Below are 21,642 nucleotides of genomic sequence, written 5' to 3'. Positions count from 1 at the left end.
ATATGACCTTTAACGTCTAAGTGTGACCTTGACCTTTGAGCTACGGACCTGGGTCTTGTGCATGACACGTCGTCTTACTGTGGTACACATTCATGCCAAGTTATTTGAAAATCCATCCATCGATGACAAAGATATGGACCGGACACGAATGCACTATCATGAAAAATGACCTTTAACGTCTAAGTGTGACCTTGACCTTTGAGCTACGGACCTGGGTCTTGCGCGCGACACGTAGTCTTACTGTGGTACACATTCATGCCAAGTTATTTGAAAATCCATCCATCGATGACAAAGATATGGACCGGACACGAAAATTGCGGACAGACTGACAGACCAACAGACGGTTCAAAAACTATATGCCTCCCTTCGGGGGCATAAAAAGAAATCAGGCAATAAGTTGATATGGATTAGACGAAACAATAAATTTGGGCTAGCTTTATTAGATGCTTTATTTACAGAATTAATTACAGACACACTAGATACAGAAAGTGTTTACAAACCCTCCTGTTGCCATGCCTAGTCTCTCAGAGATCACACGACGGAATTTCTCTGTCCAGTCTTCATTGCTTTCCCAGGGTCCTGACAAACACCAACAACATTTAAACCCAGAGCATAAAAAACAAACAAATGTATGAAGATAATAACTTCAATAAAATACCAAAGGCAAAACCAAAATTAAGCTATCCTATATTTTATATTTCAATAATTCTGTTTAAGGGTTCAAAACTTTCAAATTTCTTGAACTTTTTTAGTGAAAAAAAAGTAGTTTTAAAGTAAAAATATGCCAATATGCCAACAAGGATTTCAGATACCCTTCTATGCTGTGTAAAGACACAGAAGTGTGTGTGTGTGTCCTGTGCCGCATTACAATATGTTAATAATCTTGCCATGTACAACAAATTTCTCAACTGGATGCAATTTTCTATAAAAGAACTGTAAAATATTTTAACCCTCATTATGCTGAACACGACTGATTCTGCCTTTGCGACCAGTGTAGATCATGATCAGCATGCACATCCGTGCAGTCTGACCATGATCTGCACTGTTCGCTATTCAGTCAGTATATTTTTGGTAAGCAACCCTTTTAACAGTTAATGGTACAGTCCAAACTGGAAGATGGACAAGTTCATTATAGAAATTTAGCAGGGTAAGGGTTAACAACTGGACATGTTGATCTAGAGATCCAAGTCTTGCACCTGACACATGGTGTTAATACAGTGAATGCTTTAATATCAGTCCATGATTATACAAAATTAAGTTTCACGATGTGCAAAAAAACCCACTTTACATCTTTAACCTTTAAGTGTGACCTTGACCTTTAAGATAAAGGTCTGGGTCTAGCATGTAACAAATCATCTTGTCATGGTAAACGTTTGTGCCAAGTGATTTGAATATCCATCAATGCATACAGCAGGGACGGGACAAGAAAACAATGACCTTGAATCCTTGACCTCTAAGTCTGACCTTGACCACTGAGCTCTGATCATGCAAGCAACACATCATCTTGGAATGTTGAATTTTGGTTCCAAGTTATTTTAATATTCATTGATGCATAAAATATGGAAATTGGTGAAATCTTCAACCTTAAGTGTGTGATTTAATCCTTTTTTTGCATATAACAATCATCTTGTTACAGTGCATGTTTATACCAAGTTATTTGAATACCTATACAAGCATAAACAAGAGCGCCGCCAAGCGGGGCAATATACGCCCGAAGGGTTACATCAGAGGATGGGAGCAAATTTAAAGAACTTGACTGTTGAAGCCCAAAGGACAGGAACAACAAAAAGAAGAAAATCCAGAAAAAAATTCTAAGTCCACAAAAAAATTCTTACCAGGTAAAGTTATGTCAAAATACACCTAACAATTGGAGGTACCATCCATGTTGTACCACAGAAAAGTGGTCTCGGTTTTTCTCTACGGCAAATAATAAAAAAGTTTCAAAATAAGCTATTTATAGTAACAAAAAAGGAAGTAATACAAAACTAGAATGTGTCTGTAGGTAACAGGGTGTGCCCCCCACTGGTACATTTGTCACAAATAAGGTGAAATAATTCAAATGTCTGCAGTCTTAATGGGGTATAGCCTCAAAAAAAAAATATGAGAAGGATTCATTATTCTATACCATATACTTTTTGAGCTATGAGCATCACAAACAAAAAATCCACTATTTTGGCTATTTCATGGGCCATAACTCTGTAATAAATGCTAAAATTCTCAAGAAGAATGCCAAGTGTGCAAAGTCACATTATGATAAAGACTCAAGCAAGGTTTCATGAATTTACATTAAATATTTTCTGAGTGAGGCACATAATTAGGTGAAAATGTGCATTTTTTGACTATATCAGGGGCCGTAACTCTAAAAATAGGGGGCGGACTCATATGAAAAATAGTAGGTGCGCAAGTTCATATCATGATAAAGACTCATGCAAGGTTTCATCAATTTATATCAAATACTTTTTTAGCTAGGGGTGTCACAAGGTGAAAATGTGCATTTTTGACTATTTCAGGGGCCATAACTCTAGAAATAGGGCGCAGACTCATATTAAAAATAGAAGATGCGCAAGTTCATATCATGATTAAGACTCATGCAAGGTTTCATGAATCTATGGCAAATACTTTTTGAGCTAGGCGTGTCACAAGGTGAAAATGTGCATTTTTGACTATTTCAGGGGCCATAACTCTAAAATTACGGGGCGGAGCCAGACGAAAAATAGAAGGTGCGCAAGTTCATATCATGATAAAGACTCATGCAAGGTTTCATCAATTTATATCAAATACTTTTTGAGCTAGGTGCGTCACGAACCTCGGACGGACGCACGGACGGACAAGAGCAAATCTATATGCCCCCACCACTCATGGGGGGGCACAAAAAAATTATTGTAAGAGAACAAAAAAGGGATCTGCCAAATAAAAAAATAGAGTACTGCAATGCAGAGCAATATACACAAAGCAAAGTCATATATGACCTTTGACCCTCAAGTGTGACCTTGACCTTGAAGAGAGTCATCTAAAACATGCGCTCTGCACGTCGCCTCAGTGTGGTGAACATTTGTTCCAAGTTTCCTTGAAATCCTCCAAGCAGTTTAAGAGTTACAGAGCGGACACAGCAAAGTCATATATGACCTTTCACTCCTAAGTGTGACCTTGACCTTGAAGCTAGTCACCCGAAACAAGCGCTCTGCATGTCGTCTCAGTGTGGTGAACATTTGTGCCAAGTTTCTTTGAAATCCTTCAAGCAGTTCAAGAGTTACAGAGCGGACATGAAACTCACTCATTTGACCTTTAACCCCTAAGTGTGACCTTGACCTTGAAGCTAGTCATCCGAAACAAGCACGCTGCACGTCGTCTCCATGTGGTGAACATTTGTGTCAAGTTTCTTTGAAATCCTTCAAGGGGTTCAAGAGTTACAGAGCGGACACGAAATAGCTAACGCACGGACAGACGTCCAGACGGACGGACACCGGCGTCATAACATAATACGTCCCTTTGGGCGTATAAAAAGTTATAAACCTGATAAAAACTTCCACAACCAGTATTGCCTTTTTATGTTGATCAATTGTACCAAATATTTTTAAATCCTAACATGCATGGCAATGTTTTAGGCCTGACACAATCAACTCTTAAGCACTGCAGTTTATGTAGTAAAATGGGCAATCTTTAACATCTGTGACCATGTCCTTTGAGGTACAGGTCTGTGTCTTGCATCCAACAAATTATCTTGTTATGACGGTCATGTATCCCAAGTTCTTTTGAATTAATCCCACCATGCATGACAAAGTTTTGAACTGGACAAGGCTTCTTGAACTCTCAACAAACACATATTCAAATGCATACACTAAAAGGGATAACACTATAAGCTATGCCCTCACTATTAATGGCAGGGGTATAAAAATGAAGAATAAAACTAGAAATTGCTTTTGTAAAAAAGCGCATGTCTCCCCCAATGCAAAGTCCTATAGGAAAGAAGTCAATAGGGGTCAGGAGCGAAAGTCAAAGAGACACTGATGGTTGGCTGCAATAGGGATCATCTACTTGGCATGTCCAGTCATCCCGCTAAGTTTCAACACTCTTGGCCTAGTGGTTCTGAAGTCACTGTTCAGGCTGCTGTGACCTTGACCTTTGATTAAGTGACCCCAAAATAAATAGGGGTCATCTACTCTGCATGTCCAATCATCCTATAAGTTTCAACATTCTAGGTCAAGTGGTTCTCAAGTTATTTCCGGAAATGATTTTACATGACCAGGCCCCTGTCACCTTGACCTTTAACAGACTGACCCAAAAATCAATAGGGGTCATCTACTCTGCATGTTCAATCATCCTATGAAGTTTCAACATTCTGGGTCAAGTGGTTCTCAAGTTATTGATCGGAAATTGTTTTCCATGTTCAGGCTCCTGTGACCTTGACCTTTAACAGAGTGACCCCAAAATCGATAGGGGTCATTTACTCTGCATGTTCAATCATCCTATGAAGTTTCAACATTCTGGGTCAAGAGGTTCTCAAGTTATTGATCAGAAATGGTTATCAATGTTCAGGCCCCTGTGATCTTGACCTTTAAAGGAGTGACCCCAAAAACAAAAAGGGGTCATTTACTCTGCAGGAACAATCATCCTATGAAGTTTCAACATTCTGGGTCAAGAGGTTCTCAAGTTATTGACTGGAAACGGTTTCGATGTTCAGGCCCCTGTGACCTTGACCTTTAACAGAGTGACCCCAAAATCGATAGGGGTCATCTACTCTGCATGACCAATCACCCTATTAAGTTTCAACATTCTGGGTCAAGTGGTTCTCAGGTTATTGATCGGAAATGGTTTTCAATGTTCAGGCCCCTGTGACCTTGACCTTCAACGGAGTGACCCCAAAATCAATAGGGGTCATCTACTTTGCATGACCAATCATCCTATGAAGTTTCAACATTCTGGGTCAAGTCGTTCTCGAGTTATTGATGGGAAATGGTTTTCCATGTTCAGGCCCCTGTGACCTTGACCTTCAACAGAATGACCCCAAAATCAATAGGGGTCATCTACTCTGCATGACCAATCATCCTATGAAGTTTCAAGATTCTGGGTCAAGTCGTTCTCAAGTTATTGATCGGAAATGGTTTTCCATGTTCAGGCCCCTGTGACCTTGACCTTTGACAGAGTGACCCCAAAGTCAATAGGGGTCATCTACTTTGCATGACCAATCATCCTATGAAGTTTCAACATTCTGGGTCAAGTCGTTCTCGAGTTATTGATCGGAAATGGTTTTCCATGTTCAGGCCCCTGTGACCTTGACCTTTGACGGAGTGACCCCATAAACAATAGGGGTCGTCTCCTCCATAAGCCCTACCAACCTATGAAGTTTGAAGGTTCTAGGTCAAATGGTTCTCCAGTTATTGCTTGGAAATGAAGTGTGACGTACGGACGGACGGACAGGGCAAAAACAATATGTCTCCCCCAGGAGGGGGGGGACATAATTATCTATATTAAAAAATCCATATGTAACAATGAATGTTAATCCTTACCATGATCTATGGGATATGGTTTGAGTCCATCCAATTCAAACAGGTGTCCATGGATCGGGACGTAACTAACAAAGTGGAAAGCTTCCATTGTTCTTATTGTCATACCCTGCTGTTTCTCTGGTAAATGTGAATTCTCACGTCTGAAACATTATACAGTAAAACACAGATAGCTCAAAGTCGCAAAAGAATGAGTAAAATGCTAGAATGATTTAACCGTTAGCCTGCTGTCGGCAAGTGATTAAGCCTTTGCAACCAGTGCAGACCAAGATCAGCCTGCACGTCCATGCTGGCTGATCATGTGCAGGCTAATTTTGGTCTGCACTGTTTGCTATTCAGTCAGTAAATTTTCAGTGAACACCCCTTCAAATAATAAATGGTACTGCCCAAAATGAATGATGGACCAGTTCATTTTAGAAATTTAGCAGAGTGACGTTTAATTAGGGTTTCAAGGGATCCAAACAAAAGGCAGAAGAACAACAGGGGACCACGTGAATTGCATGAGGGAGTTTGAGTGCTAGAGCAACTGATTCTGGAGAAAGCTGTGCTGAACAATATGTAAGTTGTATTTTAAAACAACAGTATAATCTATCATTAACAGTATGCTCAGATACGGAAAATCTTAAATCTACAAAAGAATTCTTCAATTTGAATGGATCAGAAAAAGAATACATTAACAAGGTTCTCTTGTATATACTGTATCGTAGCATGGTTATGATATGATTTAACAAACATTCATCTATAACATTCCACTGAACATCACTACCAACAGAATCAGTTATCACTGTTGTTGATATGTGCACCTTGAAACAGACAATGGAGTAGTGGTTCTTCACAAACAAGTCACTGTTGTTACTATGTGCCCTTTAAGATAGACGATGGAGTAGTGGATTCTTCACAAATGAGTCACTATTGTTAATATGTACATTCACCTTATATCAGACGATGGAGTAGTCGAATCTTTACAAAATAAAAATCACTGTTGTTTATATGTGCACTTTAAAACAGACGATGGAGTAGTGGATTCTTCACAAACAAGTCACCGTTGTTAATGTGTGCACTTTAAAACAGACGATGGAGTAGTGGATTCTTTTCAAAAAAATCACTGTTGTTAATATTATGTGCATTCACCTTAAAACAATCGATGGAGTAGTGGATTCTTTACAAAATAAAAATTACTGTTAATATATGCACCTTAAAACAGACGATGCAGTAGTGCATTCTTCACACACAAAATCACTGTTGCAAATAAATCAGATGAGAAAGTAGTGGATTCTTCACAAAAAATTCACTTTTGTTAATATGTGCCCCTTAAAATAAACAAATGAGTACTGTATTCTTCACATAAAAAGATCAGTCAACGTGTATGCTTGGAAAACTGCCCCTACTATATCCCTAAAAACCAGACATTGTTACCCCCCAAAACAATGGGGATTATCTACTGACCACAGGCAATCATCCTATTAAGTATGACAACTGTAGGCCAAAGCATTCTTCAATCAGTAAATGATCTTCAGCTAAGGCTGACCTTGACGTTTGAGCAACCCATCTCAAAACCAACTTCCAGCTTATCTGCCACAGAGCTACAGATATGCAGGTAAGCTGTGTATTTGCGTATTTGCACAAGTAAAGTTGCAGAAAATCCAATTGAATTTATACAGTGTGCTTATTGAAACGTAATTAAAATTCCTAATACCCAATTCATTAAAAATTGCTTGCGTATCACATTTTCCATATTTTAGAACGGGTACGAGACTTTAACACTAGACAACAGACAGGTTATACATTACGGCAGAACAGGTTGCTATTTATCAGAAATATCACAGGACCATTCAGTTTGATCAGTATTATTTGGACGTGTTGTAAACAATTAATTACGCCGATAAAATTGCCTAATCCAAAAGAGGTCGCAGAAAAAATATTGCTGTAGTACAAACAATCAAAATAGAAGGATATTTTGTTGTTCAACAAAGACAGTTATTGTGACAGTGTTATCGATACTGGTTGACATCTTACGAAAGTGCACATACCATGATGAACACATAGTTTGGGATATCATATATGGCCCCAAAAGTGCACCTCTGCAAACTCGGCTGGGTCAAATCGGCCAGTTATATATCATTTATTGCTATTTATTTTATATTACAGCGAAGATTTAAAAAATTAAAGAAAACAGAACAAAGAATAAAAGAATATTTGGAAATTGTGAACCGGTATGCATTTTTCTTATAGATCTACTGTAAACTCATTAAATTTCGTGGGCATGAACTTTTGTGGTTTTGGTCAATACAGCGATTTCATGGGGATATGAATTCATGGATTTCAACTTTTGAACATAAAATGAATGGGAATTTTACTTGTTTGTTGGGATTAAATTTCGTGGATTGACTCAACCACAAAATCCACGAAAATTAGTCCCCCACGAATATTTATGATTTCACAGTATATCTACTGCTTCAAAGCTGTAGCTCTTATCGTTTTTGAGAAATGGTGACCTAAACAAAAATTTTAAGCAATAAACTCAAATTTTCTAAGTTCAACAAGGGCCATAATTCTGACAAAATGTATATCTGAGTCATGGTTCTTGGCCTACATAGCCCCCTAATGATGATATACATGAGTTCAGTTTCAAAGCTGTAGCTCTTACAGTTTTTGAGAAAAGGTGGACCTAAACAAACATTTTTTTAACCAACGCTGACGCCAACGATCAAGTGATGACAAGATCTCGCAAATTTTTTTCAAAAATCAGACAAACTTAAAATATATACCGGTATAGAAATATTCCTTCTGCTAGATATGGTATATATTAATAGGCCAACTTGACTAATTTAGCAAATACCCAATTATTATGAAAAGGTTGGGTAATAATATTATTTTTACCCATTTCAGATTTTCAATACCCAATTCAGATAAAAATGGTGATAGATAAATACCGAATTGCACCAAAGCTTATCTGGAGCTCTGCTGGATAATGATCTTCAGTATGTGAAATCATGAAACATCAATTTACACCGAGAACATTTCTATTTACCTTGCATGGCTATTGTGAGCTCTGGCCAACTCTGGTATGTTACCTATAGCATAGCCTTTGTTCTGCAATGATAAAATAGAAAACAGAATTATTGCACCCTCTAGTGTAACTTTTATTTGGCAATGACAAAACAAAGAACAATCAATATGCAACCTATAGCATAGCCTTTATTTCGCAATGACAATAAAAACAAAAGACAAACAAGAGCTGTCAGTGGACAGCATGCTCGACTATTCTCAGTGCTTGATAGTATAATATAAGCAATGAGTAAAACTTTAACATTACAATAAGCATATTCTAAGTCGAAAAGGGGCCATAATTCAGTCAAAATGCTTGATAGAGTTGCCTCCTCCTTTTTGCAGACTGGGGTCAAGATGGTAAACAAGCATGCAAAATATGAAAGCAATATCTCAATGGATTTTGCAAATATCTGGGGTGGTACGCAAACTTTAACATTTATTCTAAGTCGAAAAGGGGCCATAATTCAGTCAAAATGCTTGATAGAGTTGCCTCCTCCTTTTTGCAGACTGGGGTCATGATGGTAAACAAGTATGCAAAATATGAAAGCAATATCTCAATGGACTTTGAAAATATTTGGGGTGGTACGCAAACTTTAACATTTATTCTAAGTCGAAAAGGGGCCATAATGCAGTCAAAATGCTTGATAGAGTTGCCTCCACCTTTTTACAGACTGGGGTCATGATGGTAAACAAGTATGCAAAATATGAAAGCAATATCTCAATGGACTTTGAAAATATTTGGGGTGGTACACAAACTTTAACATTTGTGTGACGCTCACACTCACGCTAACGCTCACGCTGACGCCGGGGCGAGTAGGATAGCTCCCCTATTCTTCGAATAGTCGAGCTAAGAATTAATGAAATCTACAGCACAGCTGTTTAGTTTTATTCTGACACAGAGCAATCTGAGAGACAGCCATATCCTCTACTGCTGCATTTTATAGTGGAACAAGGGTTAGATCAGTAATTCAGGTATCAGAAGTTATCGTTTTGCATGTCCAGTCATTACCATTTAATGACAAAAGGTAACTTCCATCAGGAATAGAACAGGTACTGTCCACAGGTTCTGTACAATTAGTGAAAAAAATATTTTAAAGTGATTTATGGTTTTTGTGCTATGCCCTCCACACTTCTTTTTATTCCTATTCATTGTTATATTAAGTTTCATTTTATTCCTTTCAGCAGTTTTAAGCATGTGCATGTATACGTGTATGTTTTTATGCATATGAACTGAGGTGGTGGTGGGGGCTGTGAAGAGCGATGGACAGAAAGCATTTATATATTCCCTCTAGCTTTCACAATGGGGCATAACGCTGAAATAGCAAATCAGGCAAAAAATACAACATACAGCCTAACATTTACTCTTAAATAAGAAAGTGCTTGAATACATGCAGGCCATGATACACTTCAATGCCTCATGCAGATAAAGCAAGTTATAGTATAACTGTTTGATGTGTTACCTCTGGATTCATATGCTTGCTATAAGATTTCAGTTCTGAGAGTGTTTCTCCAAGATTGACTTTCTCACAGTTCAATAAGACACTCAGTAAAGCATGGGTAGCACAGGAGTTTGGAATCATCTGAAAAACATAGTTATAATTGTCTTATAATTGTCATAACATATGAATAAGCTGTTTAACCTTTAGCCTGCTGCCGGCAAGTGAATCTGCCTTTACGACCAGTGCTGATCAAGACCAGCCTGCACATCTGTGCAGGCCAATCTTGGTCTGCACTGTTCGCTATTCAGTCAATAAATTTTCTGTGAACACCCCTTCGATTAATAAATGGTATTGCCTGAATCGAATGATGGACCAGTCCATTTCAGAAATTTAGTAGACTAAGGGTTAAAACATAGGATGGATTTTACTGACTGTTGAACTCTAGCCTCCTTGTACCAATTATCGAACGCTACCATCTCTCGATTGATTTCAATATATCATCTAATTACCGCTCTTTGCAAAGGTACTTTATTAATCTATTGGCATTTTCATTGTTTATTTTGCCAGTTTTGTGCAAAGTATTGGTAAGTGTTTTACAGAATATTTTATTCATATCCTTTTCTAACTGACAAAGTACACTGACCTCATAAAATTTAAAAAGAAAATCTAATTATTTATGTTTTGATATGTTTCCTGTCTGTCAGATCTAACACATACATGTTTTCAATTTTTCTCATTTTGATGAGAATATATATAAACTTATGGACTATGCATTAAATTTTATTGCTGAAATATTTGTCTGATTTGGGTCATGACACCGTAAAGGCAGTACTGGTGAAAGGTCGAGAATTGGTTCTTTGTAGAATGTGATTATCGATCAAACTAACCTACATGTACATACCTGTATTACGTCATGTAGTAGAAGTGAACATCCCAAAATAGAATACACAGCTTTGAAAAGGGTCAGTCTACCAATCAATGTCAATATCTTATATTTGATTATTTTTTAACCTACATAATTACCACAAAATAGTGTAAAACTGGGTCGAGAGATGGTACATGGAGGCTATGTTTACTGAATATTTAATTTACAATTTCTGTCACTGGAAAAAATTATACATCAATAAAGATATATATGTAAAAGATGATTTGCAAGAACATTAAAAATAGACAGAATTTCATATTTAACTGTTAACAAAAATATTTAATTTCATGGAACAATTTTTTTTTTTGACATACATATCAGGACTTTGCCAGGGTAAAATGGGTAAATCTGATGAAACTGCTAAGATATGAAATGCAAGGATGTGAAACAAGAGGGTCATGATGACCCTATATAGCTCACCTGTTAAACTTGGCATTGGAATCATCAAGATGAACATTCTGTGCAAGTTTGTATCAAATCAAAGCATAAATGAAACCTCTATATGGCTGAAAGGGCCAAAATAGAAAATCAGGGGCAGTAACTCTTGAATCTATGATGAAATCTAGCCCGTTTTCCAAAGGAAGCGAGATCTTATTGTGACTTAAGTTGTGTGTAAGTGTAGTTAAAATCGAATGTAAAATGTCATTTCTATCGTGATTAAAAATTTTGGCTCTTTCAGGGGTCAATCAAGGGCCGTAACTCCGGAACCTATGACTTGATCTGACGGATTCATCATGGAATCCAAGATCCATTGTTGTTAAAGATATTTTGCAAGTTTGTATCAAATAAACCATGAATGAAGTCTCTATATGGCTGCAAAAGCCATAATAGCAAATTTTGGTCACATAAGGGGCCATAACTGTGGAACCCATGATGGGATCTGGCCAGTTTTCGAAAGGAACCAAGATATAATGCCAATACAAGTTGTGTGCAAGATTGCAAAATATGGTCTCTATCGTGTTCACAGGCCAAAATATCAAATTTTGGGCCTTTAAGGGGCCATAACTCTAAAACCCATGACGGCATCTGACTAGTTTTCGAAAGAAACCGAGACAGTATGCCAATAGAAGCTGTGTGCAAGTTTGATTAAAATCAATTGTAAAATGTGGTCTCTATCGTGTTCACAAGAAATTGCAGACAGACGGACAAAGGGCGATCACAAAAACTCACCTTGTCACCACGTGACAGGTGAGCTAATAAAAAGAACAAGTTTTGTATTGCAAATAAAATCAAATTATTTTCACTTCTAAATGCCAGGACTCGGTAGTTCAAAACTGTGACAGCTAGATAAGCTATCCAGTGGATAAGTTTTTGTTTTTTATCTGCACATCAGCATAATGACTCAGATGTAATACACGGCTTTTAACAGATTTAATATAAGATCTACGTTACCAGTTTCACTGATCTAAGAAAAGAAAGGTATTAAAATTCAACTAGTGGAGAGTTTTAAGCAACCTGGTCCAAATGTGACATTTTCACACATGTTAATCTATAGCATCTTGTGTTTACGCACAGATAGTGTGATTTTGCACTGAAACAAAAAAAAAAAAACTCTACATTTCTATAGTTGATAATAATACTGCACTACTGCCTCCAACCTGTTGCGCAAAGAAGATGCTGTTGACAATGTTGTCATCTGTAACGAAGCTTTCATCCTCCGTGACAGTTTTCCTCCTTGAGCGTCTCTCCTCTATCCAGCGAAACAGGAAAATAAACCCATACGTTGTCCTGAAAATAACAACTAAGGTACGATATAACGTTTTGCAGAGGCATATCTTTTTTTTAAACATGTTCAAATGTACTCAAAACTAATAACAAGAGGGTCATTGTCATTGACCCTAAAGCGCTCACCTGTGTACAAGGCTTCAGGTATGCTTGTATAACTAGAGAGTTAGGTTTCTTCTATGTTAGCCTATATTATATACATGTCACACACATTTTTTAACCTTAGTAGGGCAATAATTTGAACACTTACAGTAGAAATTACAAATCTGATATCACACGCCAGCCAAATATCAAGGCTCTAGCTATTATTGATTAAGAGAACAAGATTTTCAAAGTTTCTTATACATAAGTCTATAGTAAGTACATGCCAGACAAAAGGGCATGTCCATTGACCTTAGGGCAATAATTTGGACAAGTATGGTAGAAATTACAAATCTGATATCAGACGCCGAACATCAAGGCTCTAGCTATTATTAATTCAGAGAAGAAGATTTTCAAAGTTTCTTATATAAAAGCCTATAGTAAGTACATGTCAGACAAGGGCAAGGCCATTTTATTGACCTTAGGGCAATAATTTGGACAATTATGGTTGAGAGTCAAACCCTTATATCACACGCCAAAGATCAAAGCTCTAGAGAAGGATTTTTAAAGTCTGATGGCTGAAAACCTATTTTTAACCAAATAGACCCATATGTTCAATGAACTGAAACCATTTGAACAACTTTGAAAGAGGGCTACCCAGAGATCATTTGTGTAAAGTTTCATCAAAATCCATTCAGTGGCTAACAGTTTCTCACAAGATTTTTTAAATTTCCACTACATACATATAGGAAAAAGTGACCACGTCCCCTGGCAACCATGTTTTTTGACAAATTGGTATAATCTGAACAATCTTTGTAGAGGGTGACATAAGGACCATTTGTGTGAAATTATTTCAAATCGGACCATCGGTTTAGGAGATGTCATTTGAAGATTTTTCTATTTTTAGCTCTGGCTGCCCCTATCTGCAACCAAGTGGAACCATTTGAACAACTTAAGTAGAGGATCATCCAAGGAACATCCATGCCAAGTTTCATCAAAATCCATTCAGTGGTTTTGGAGGAGATGTCTTTTAAATACAACTGTTGGTCAAGGACGGACGCATGATGGACACAGCGTGATCACAATAGTTAAACTAATCAGTGTTCCTGGATTCTGTACCAGTACAAACCTGTTCTCCGAAAGTAACTGCCAACTTCCCCACATCCACATGAATCAGAGATGGAGAACAAGTGATTTCAGACACAATGTCTCTTCTCAAATCGTCACAGAGAACATATGCCTCGCCCAACCTCCGTATTAAGTTTAGTGATCCTAGGCCCAAGCGTTCTCAAGTTATGATCCAGAACGGTTTAACTGTTCCAGGTCACTCTGACCTTGACCTTTGATCTACCGACCTCAAAATCAATAGGGGTCATCTGCTGGTCATAATCAACCTCCCTATCAACTTTCATGATCCTAGATCCAAGACTGAAGTGCTCTCCAGTTTCTCATTCGGAAACGGTTTAACTGTTCTGGATCACTGTGACCTTGACCTACTGAACTTAAAATCAAAAGGGGTCCTCTCCTGGTCATGACCAACCTCCACATCAACTTTCATGATCTTAGGCCCAAGCATTCTTGAGTTATCATCCTGAAACCATTGTAACTGTTTTGGGTCACCGTGACCTTGACCTTTGACCTACTGACCTCAAAATCTTGAAGGGTCATCTGCTGGTCATGACCAACCTCCCTATCAACTTTAATGATCCTAGACTCAAGCATTCTTGAGTTATCAACTGGAAACAGTTTAACTGTCCTGGGTCACTGTGACCTTGACCTTTGACCTACTGACCTCAAAATCAATTGGGGTCATCTGCTGGTCATAATCAACCTCCCTCTCAACTTTCATGATCCTAGGCCCAAGCATTCTTGAGTTATCATAAGGAAACCGTTTAACTGTTCCAGGTCACTGTGACCTTGACCTTTAACATACTGACCTTAAAATAAATAGGGGTCATCTGCTGGTCATGACCAACCTCCCTATCAAGCGTTCTTAAGTTATCGTCTGAAAACCAATTGGTCTACATACAGACTGACCGACCGACACCTGTAAAACAAGAGGACCATGATGGTCCTGAATCGCTCACCTGTCTCCACATAACCCAGTTTTGAACTGAGTATGACGTCGTTTTTTCTATTATTTGACATAGTGACCTGGTTTTTAAGCCCATGTGACCCAGTTTTGAGCTTGACCTAGATATTATCAAGATAAAAATTCTGACCAATTTTCATGAAGATCCGTTGAAAAATATGGTCTCTAGAGAGGTCACAAGGTTTTTCTATTATTTGACCTAATGACCTAGTTTTTGAGGCACATGACCCAGTTTTGAACTAGATATCATCAAGGTGAACATTCTCACCGATTTTCATGAAGATCTCATGAAAGATATGGCCACTAGAGAGGTCACAAGGTTTTTCTATTTTTATACCTACTGACCTAGTTTTTGACCGCACGTGACCCAGTTTCGAACTTTATCTAGATATCATCAAGGTGAACATTCTCACCAATTTTCATGAAGATCCATTGAAAAATATGACCTCTAGAGAGGTCAAAAGGTTTTTCTATTTTTAGACCTACTGACCTAGTTTTTGACCGCAGTTGACCCAGTTTCGAACGTGAGTTAGATATTATCAAGATGAACACTCACACCAACTTTCATACAGATCCCATCAAAAATATGGCCTCTAGAGAGGTCACAAGGTTTTTTTATTATTTGACCTACTGACCTAGTTTTTGAAGGCACGTAACCCAGTTTCGAACTTGACCTAGATATCATCAAGGTGAACATTCTGACCAACTTTCATGAAGATCCATTCAAACGTACGGCCTCTAGAGAGGTCACAAGGATTTTCTATTTTTAGACCTACTGACCTAGTTTTTGATGGCACGTGACCCAGTTTCAAACCTAATCTAGATATTATCAAGATGAACATTCTGACCAACTTTCATGAAGATCCATTGAAAAAATATGGCCTCTAGGGAGGTCACAAGGATTTTCTATTTTTAGACCTACTGACCTAGTTTTGGACCGCACGTGACCCAGTTTCGAACTTGACCTAGATGTCATCAAGATGAACATTCTCACCAACTTTCATAAAGATCCCACGAAAAATGTTACCTCTAGAGTGGTCACAAGCAAAAGTTTACGCAAGCACGGACGCACGCACGGACGACGGATGCTGCGCGATCACAAAAGCTCACCTTGTCACTTTGTGACAGGTGAGCTAACAATACACCCCTCCTTCTTCGAAGGGAGGCATAATTATGCTATGTATAATTATAAAGGATTGAGAAACATATTTATACATACCCCTCAAAAGCTTTCTGTAGATCATATATCTCCTCAACCTGTACTCCCTTCACCCCTGTAATTATCAAACATCAAGGTGAATATGTATATATTTTTAGTCAAAATACCTTCATGTATTAATCCAGGACATAAGAGAATTCACTCTTTAGTTAATCAGTACATAATGAAAATTGACACAGAGTGAGATTTCATTTTTCAAGACAAATGCTGGTACTTCTATGTATAGAAAATCCATATTTATACAGTATTTAATGTATCATTAATGCAAATGTTGAAAACTGTCAAAAACATATAACTGTCCCTTAAAATAAAATCTACAAAGGTAGGTTTTGCAAGTACATTGAATGGTTAAAGCTGTCCTAAACTTACACTTACTTAAATACAGAATGAAACATAACAGACTGGTACAAAGTATAAAATCTAAACCACTCTATATGGACATGTAAACAGATATACAAACTTACCAAAATCTTGTAGCAGCAAGGTGAAAAGTCCTAAAATTAAAAACAAAGGGGGTTTTCCATTGCAACATGATCATAATGTTGATAAACTTGCATTAAGATTTTTTTCAACAACTTTTACAATGGTTTGTCTTGAAATGTTACTTTCGTCACAAAAAATAAAACATAATTAATCTATCTTTTTAACTTAGACATATATTTTAAAGTTACATTTTATTATGTGAAAACTATTGTCTGCCCTCAACTGGACTATGCATCTACGATTAGGCAGTACTAGACCAGGACACAATGTTTTTTCTGTGCTTCTTCTTTTCTAATCATACTTACCATGTTAACATTCTTTTATCTTAGATTACATTCTCACTTTAGCCAAGAGAGAGAGAGAGAGAGAGAGAGAGAGAGAGAGAGAGAGAGACAGACAGACAGAAGAAAAAGACCAAATAAAAAACTCTGAAATATTGAGAAGTATGACACCTTTCTGAACTCCTTTTCCATACTCTCAGGCATTCTTCAGCAGCATAATCACATGTTTTTTTTACTATTCAAATTTCATACAAAACACGATTCTTTCTTTCTGTAGACTGGAGATATTCTGCTAAACCTTAACAATCAGTACAACCCAAAAGATGATAAAGGAATTGGTCTCATTTATTTTTTATTTATTTATTTGGGTTTTACGGCACACTAACACAGTATAGGTTATATGGCGCCAAACAGGACTACAAATTTTGGTTCCACATCTCATTTACATCTAAATAAAAACATGAGGTATGGAATCAAAATTTGCATACCTGCTGGAATCACAGAGTTACTGCAAAACCAAGTGTTAAGACCCTATTAGTCGCCTCTTACGATCATGCAAGGGTAAGGCAGTGGTTCCAATTCTTTTCATACACAGATCGTCCCAGAACCACATGGGGCGAATTGGTCTCATGCTAATGAACATGTACAGGTATTAATTTTATCTTGTCAATGCCGATTAGCATACGATAATCAATACTGGTGGAACACCATCATCGGAAAGCAAAGAATTTACCAGGAAATATGCAATATTGTTACATGCACTTATGCTAAATGCTATAATTAGACAATGCTTTGAAAGATTTGACAAAAATATATATCATTAGAAAGTTGAAAGAATTGTTTAAAATTATTTTTACAGTATCATCACTGAATAAAACAGTGTGCTTTAACCACAGTCTTTCTTCTCATAAATTTGGGCGACAAAAGTTAGCAGAATAAACAGTGCAGCTTTTAACTGAATCATTCATAAATTAATATCTACATGTATGTATGTTTTTCCCCAGAATATATTCAGTGCAATGCTTAACTGTTCTATTTAAAAATGCTTTGAGCTGTAAGAATAACCAAGTTGAAAAGTATTACCCAATAACTTACCCAAGTCATTCCAATTTCTAATGTCAAACTTTCTGAAAAGCTAACTTGTTTCTTTTTCATTACAAAGGTGGATGTTAACTTGTATTTTTCTCTCATATAAATGATGGTTGTAGACAGGCATGTTCTTTGTCTGCTTATAGACAAATTATCTCTTAATTAAGATAATTTCATTGATGGTTGTTGGCTGGAATATACTTATAAATTATTTATCAATTCAAATAATTTCATCAACAAATTCAATTTGTCAATGATTAATAACATACCGGGTACACAGTGTAGCAATTTCCTACAGAAACCCATAATTGTTAAAATCTTAATACATTCCAATTGTTCCCCTGAATTTTAATAACCACTGTTTCATTATCATTTTTCGCATGATTAATATCTAAAAGAAATTTTCACAGATTTTTGCATCCTATTCTAGCTAACCAATATTTTCATAAGTGAGGATTTAACAAACAGAATGTGTAAAGAGGGACATAAGCTTGCTTTTTGTCTCTTAGCAGACTATCTGCCTGAAAATTATGTGAAAAGCTATATCACTGAAAAGCTCTAATTTAAAGAACTTACAATTGAAAATAATATATTTTATCAAGCACCTAAGTTTTAAAATTTAATAAAAATAAATCTTATATTTTAACAAGAGCTGTCTGTTGGCTTCTTTGATGTAGTCAGTTTTGTAGAGTATTACTACAGAACTTCCTTTGTCTGGAGGTTTGATGATGATGTTTTTAAGGTGTCTATTGCCTGAAATTCTCCGTTACTAAGGTTGGGGATGTTGTTGAAGGTTTCTTGTTTTTTCAGGGTATCTTGTTTTACCAAGTTTAGAAACGCGTCCAAGTGTGCTGATTTACCCGAGTGTGGTGTCCATCCTGAGGTCGTCTTAAAAGGTTCTTGTTTCCTATCAGTAGTGATGTTTTAGTCTCATACGTCAGTCGAATAGGAGCACGTCTCTGTGTAGTTCTACTTCATCTTGTTTCAGTGGTGTTGGGCAAAATAATAGGCCATTTCATGTTTGTTGGGTTTGTAATCGGAAAGGTTAGTGACGTATTTGGAGTAGTTTTTCATTAATATTTTTTTATCGTATAATTATATATCTGGGCCTGAATCTTTATGAGGGCATATTTTTCTGTAGAAGGTTAATTTCAGCCGGAGGGGACACTGTTGTTTGGTTGGTTGTTAGGTACCTTCTTTTGACTGAGGTCTTCTTTTAATGATAGCTTGATCTTGGAGATGATGTCGTTGATGAGATTTATTTTGTCAACTGAGGTGTTTTCTTTGAAATTGTTGTCGAGTTCTGCTACTTCCTATGTGATCTGTGTTTTTTGTGCTTTCCATAGTCGAGAAGTATAGTTGTTAGTTCTAAGCCGAATTTTATATGGGCTACCTCCCACTTGAGTTGAAGCACCAAATTGATTATCGATACCTGAAGTGTAAGGTTTACACATAGGGATTTAGGTATACATTTGCATTCCGTTTTTTTACACACTTTTCAAGGTATTTAAATTATATAATATGGTGCTCTGTTCTGGTCAGTTGGATATGTAATTTTCTTAGAACCTTGAATCTGGGTATGTTGTCTTGGCTGATGCGGTGGGATTCGGTGTCGTTTTCGTTCACTTTCCATTTCTTAGTGCGTAAATTATACTGTACCGTAAGTGTTGTTAAGGACACGGACAGTGTAAATGTAGAATCTTCATATTAAAGTTTCGTTAACATAACAACGGCAGTGCTTTCTTGGCAGAGGTTCCCTTCTTTGTGGGCTGTCTTGGGGTCCTGTTTCGGTGGATCCTATAAGGATGCGAGGAGGTGAGTACCGCTTTCGGTATACCTCCACACACTGAGTCTTCCGGACTTTTTACACTTCAGAAAAGCATCTTTACATACGGTATGGTAACTTTCAATTTGTCCAAATCCAGACAATATCCCAGAGCATTTTCCAAATTTTCAATATCATCTTGCAGGTCTAACTGATCTTGCCTTGAGGCTTGACATTATGTTACGATATCAGTGTACGAAATTCAGATTTGAATCCAATAGCCCGTTCGGGCTACCAGATTAAAAATTTTCCAAGCCCGACACAATTTTCACTAGCCCGAACTTTAACACTTTAAAGTTCGGGCTAGTGAAATTGGTGTCCTTGATTCAACACAGTCCTTGAGTCAACACCCATGCTGTTTTATTGTTTTCTTTCTTCTTTTCTTATCAAACTTTTGGAGAAAGATGTATAGAGGAAACAAATAATATTTGTGGTGAAAAGTCTGGAATATATGTGTCTTGGCTGTTGATTTTGAACTCATTTCTAAGAATTTCTTCATTTTTTTAAGAAATTGCTAATTTATTTCAACCAGTCTTGATTACAAGCCAGCATTTTTAAAAACACTTGTGAAAATTACATAAATGTTTTGTGTTTTTAAAGACAATGTATTTAGTTTTGATTTTATGATATTGAAACATCAGTACATTACCCTATGTACACAGAGTGAATGGACATATTGAGGGGTGTTGACTCAAGGACACCTTTTTTTTGTGTACAAAAAATCACCCCCGTCTAGTAGTTGTCATTTTACTCGACTATCACTGCACAGAATTTAATAAAAATTTGCATGGAGGATGACTATATGTTCCAGTTTATGAAAGTATCAAAACATGAAATATTTCATGAGCTTGTGTTGGAAAAACAAACATTTACCCTTAGGGTGTTGACTCATGGGCACTGGTGGATACACTGTATATCTAGCACAAAGATATCATTTTCCCAATAATTGTGCAAGAAAGGGGGAGCTATGGTTCCAATTTGCAAGTTAAATAAGTAATGGCAACAACAACAACTTTATTATGCACATATCAGCATAGCTAATAAACAGGAATAAGTGTATCCGAAATTTGCGTAACCACTTACTGTTACAATTATTTGAGTAATTTATCTGCATATGCAAGAAATGACTGACATTTCCGTGATTACTTTTAGCATCTTTATTTTTGAACGTTAAGGTTTACCTGGATCGCTCTCCAGTTCAAGCCACCCTTTATCCATTTTGCGTGTTAGAAACAAAAAAAAAAAGCCTAGCCGACGTCCGAATCGCAACCCATTTCAAAATTCCGGAAGGAACAATAAAAATCTTTCAGTGGAAAGGAGTAAAAAGCACTTTTCAAATCACAACATTACCATTATTTTTGTTGCACTTGATGATGTTTTTTTTTGTTGGGTTTAACGTCGCAACGATACAATTATAGGTCATATGGCGACTTTCCAGCTTTGATTGTGGAAGAAGACCCCAGGTGCCCCTCCGTGCATTACTTCATCACGACCGGGCACCTCCGACCTTCCATACCAAGTGGAACCACCGACCTTCCATACCAAGTGGATGGCTTCCTCATATGAAGAATTGAACGCCCCGATTGAGGCTCGAACCAACATTGAGGGTACCAAGTCAACTCGTCCCCCATTCAACTCGTACCCCAGTCACCTCGTCTCCGATTTGGTCATTTCGTCCCAAACAAGAGGGCCATAATGGCCCTATATTGCTCACATGTTATCATTGCACTTAAGGACAAGAAGGTCAAAAATTCATAATCAAGATCAATCAAAAGAATCATGAGAAAATATAGTTGAAATTTTCTTAAAAGTACAGATATGTCAAAATACACCTAAAAATTGGAGGTACCATCCATGTTGTACCACAGAAAGTGGTCTTGGTTTTTCCCTACGGCTAATAATAAAAAAAGTTACTAAATAAGCTATTA

The 21,642-nt window shown here is 37.0% G+C and overlaps 1 protein-coding gene across 2 annotated transcripts in view; it reads right to left on the bottom strand.

The window, feature by feature from the left end:
* The window catches only part of LOC123530478 (ubiquitin carboxyl-terminal hydrolase BAP1-like), a 46,376-nt gene extending 25,363 nt beyond the window's left edge, over positions 1-21,013 (bottom strand). Inside the window, exons 1-8 of one of the 2 annotated variants that reach the window (XM_053521315.1) lie at positions 20,896-21,013; positions 16,501-16,530; positions 16,037-16,091; positions 12,518-12,647; positions 10,016-10,135; positions 8,536-8,597; positions 5,508-5,647; positions 501-579 (exon numbers count right to left, since the gene is read on the bottom strand). In XM_053521315.1, coding sequence (XP_053377290.1) covers positions 501-579; positions 5,508-5,647; positions 8,536-8,597; positions 10,016-10,135; positions 12,518-12,647; positions 16,037-16,091; positions 16,501-16,530; positions 20,896-20,932 — 653 coding nt within the window. In that variant the 5' untranslated portion in view covers positions 20,933-21,013. The remainder of the gene's footprint in view (positions 1-500; positions 580-5,507; positions 5,648-8,535; positions 8,598-10,015; positions 10,136-12,517; positions 12,648-16,036; positions 16,092-16,500; positions 16,531-20,895) is intronic. The other variant, XM_053521316.1, reaches the window with a different exon arrangement.
* Positions 21,014-21,642: the final 629 nt, after the last annotated feature.

Source organism: Mercenaria mercenaria, chromosome 13, assembly GCF_021730395.1.
Source record: "Mercenaria mercenaria strain notata chromosome 13, MADL_Memer_1, whole genome shotgun sequence".
NCBI classification, from domain to species: domain Eukaryota; kingdom Metazoa; phylum Mollusca; class Bivalvia; order Venerida; family Veneridae; genus Mercenaria; species Mercenaria mercenaria.
The sequence above is the reverse complement of the archived record's forward strand: the minus strand, read 5'-3'. Positions and strand labels throughout refer to the sequence as shown.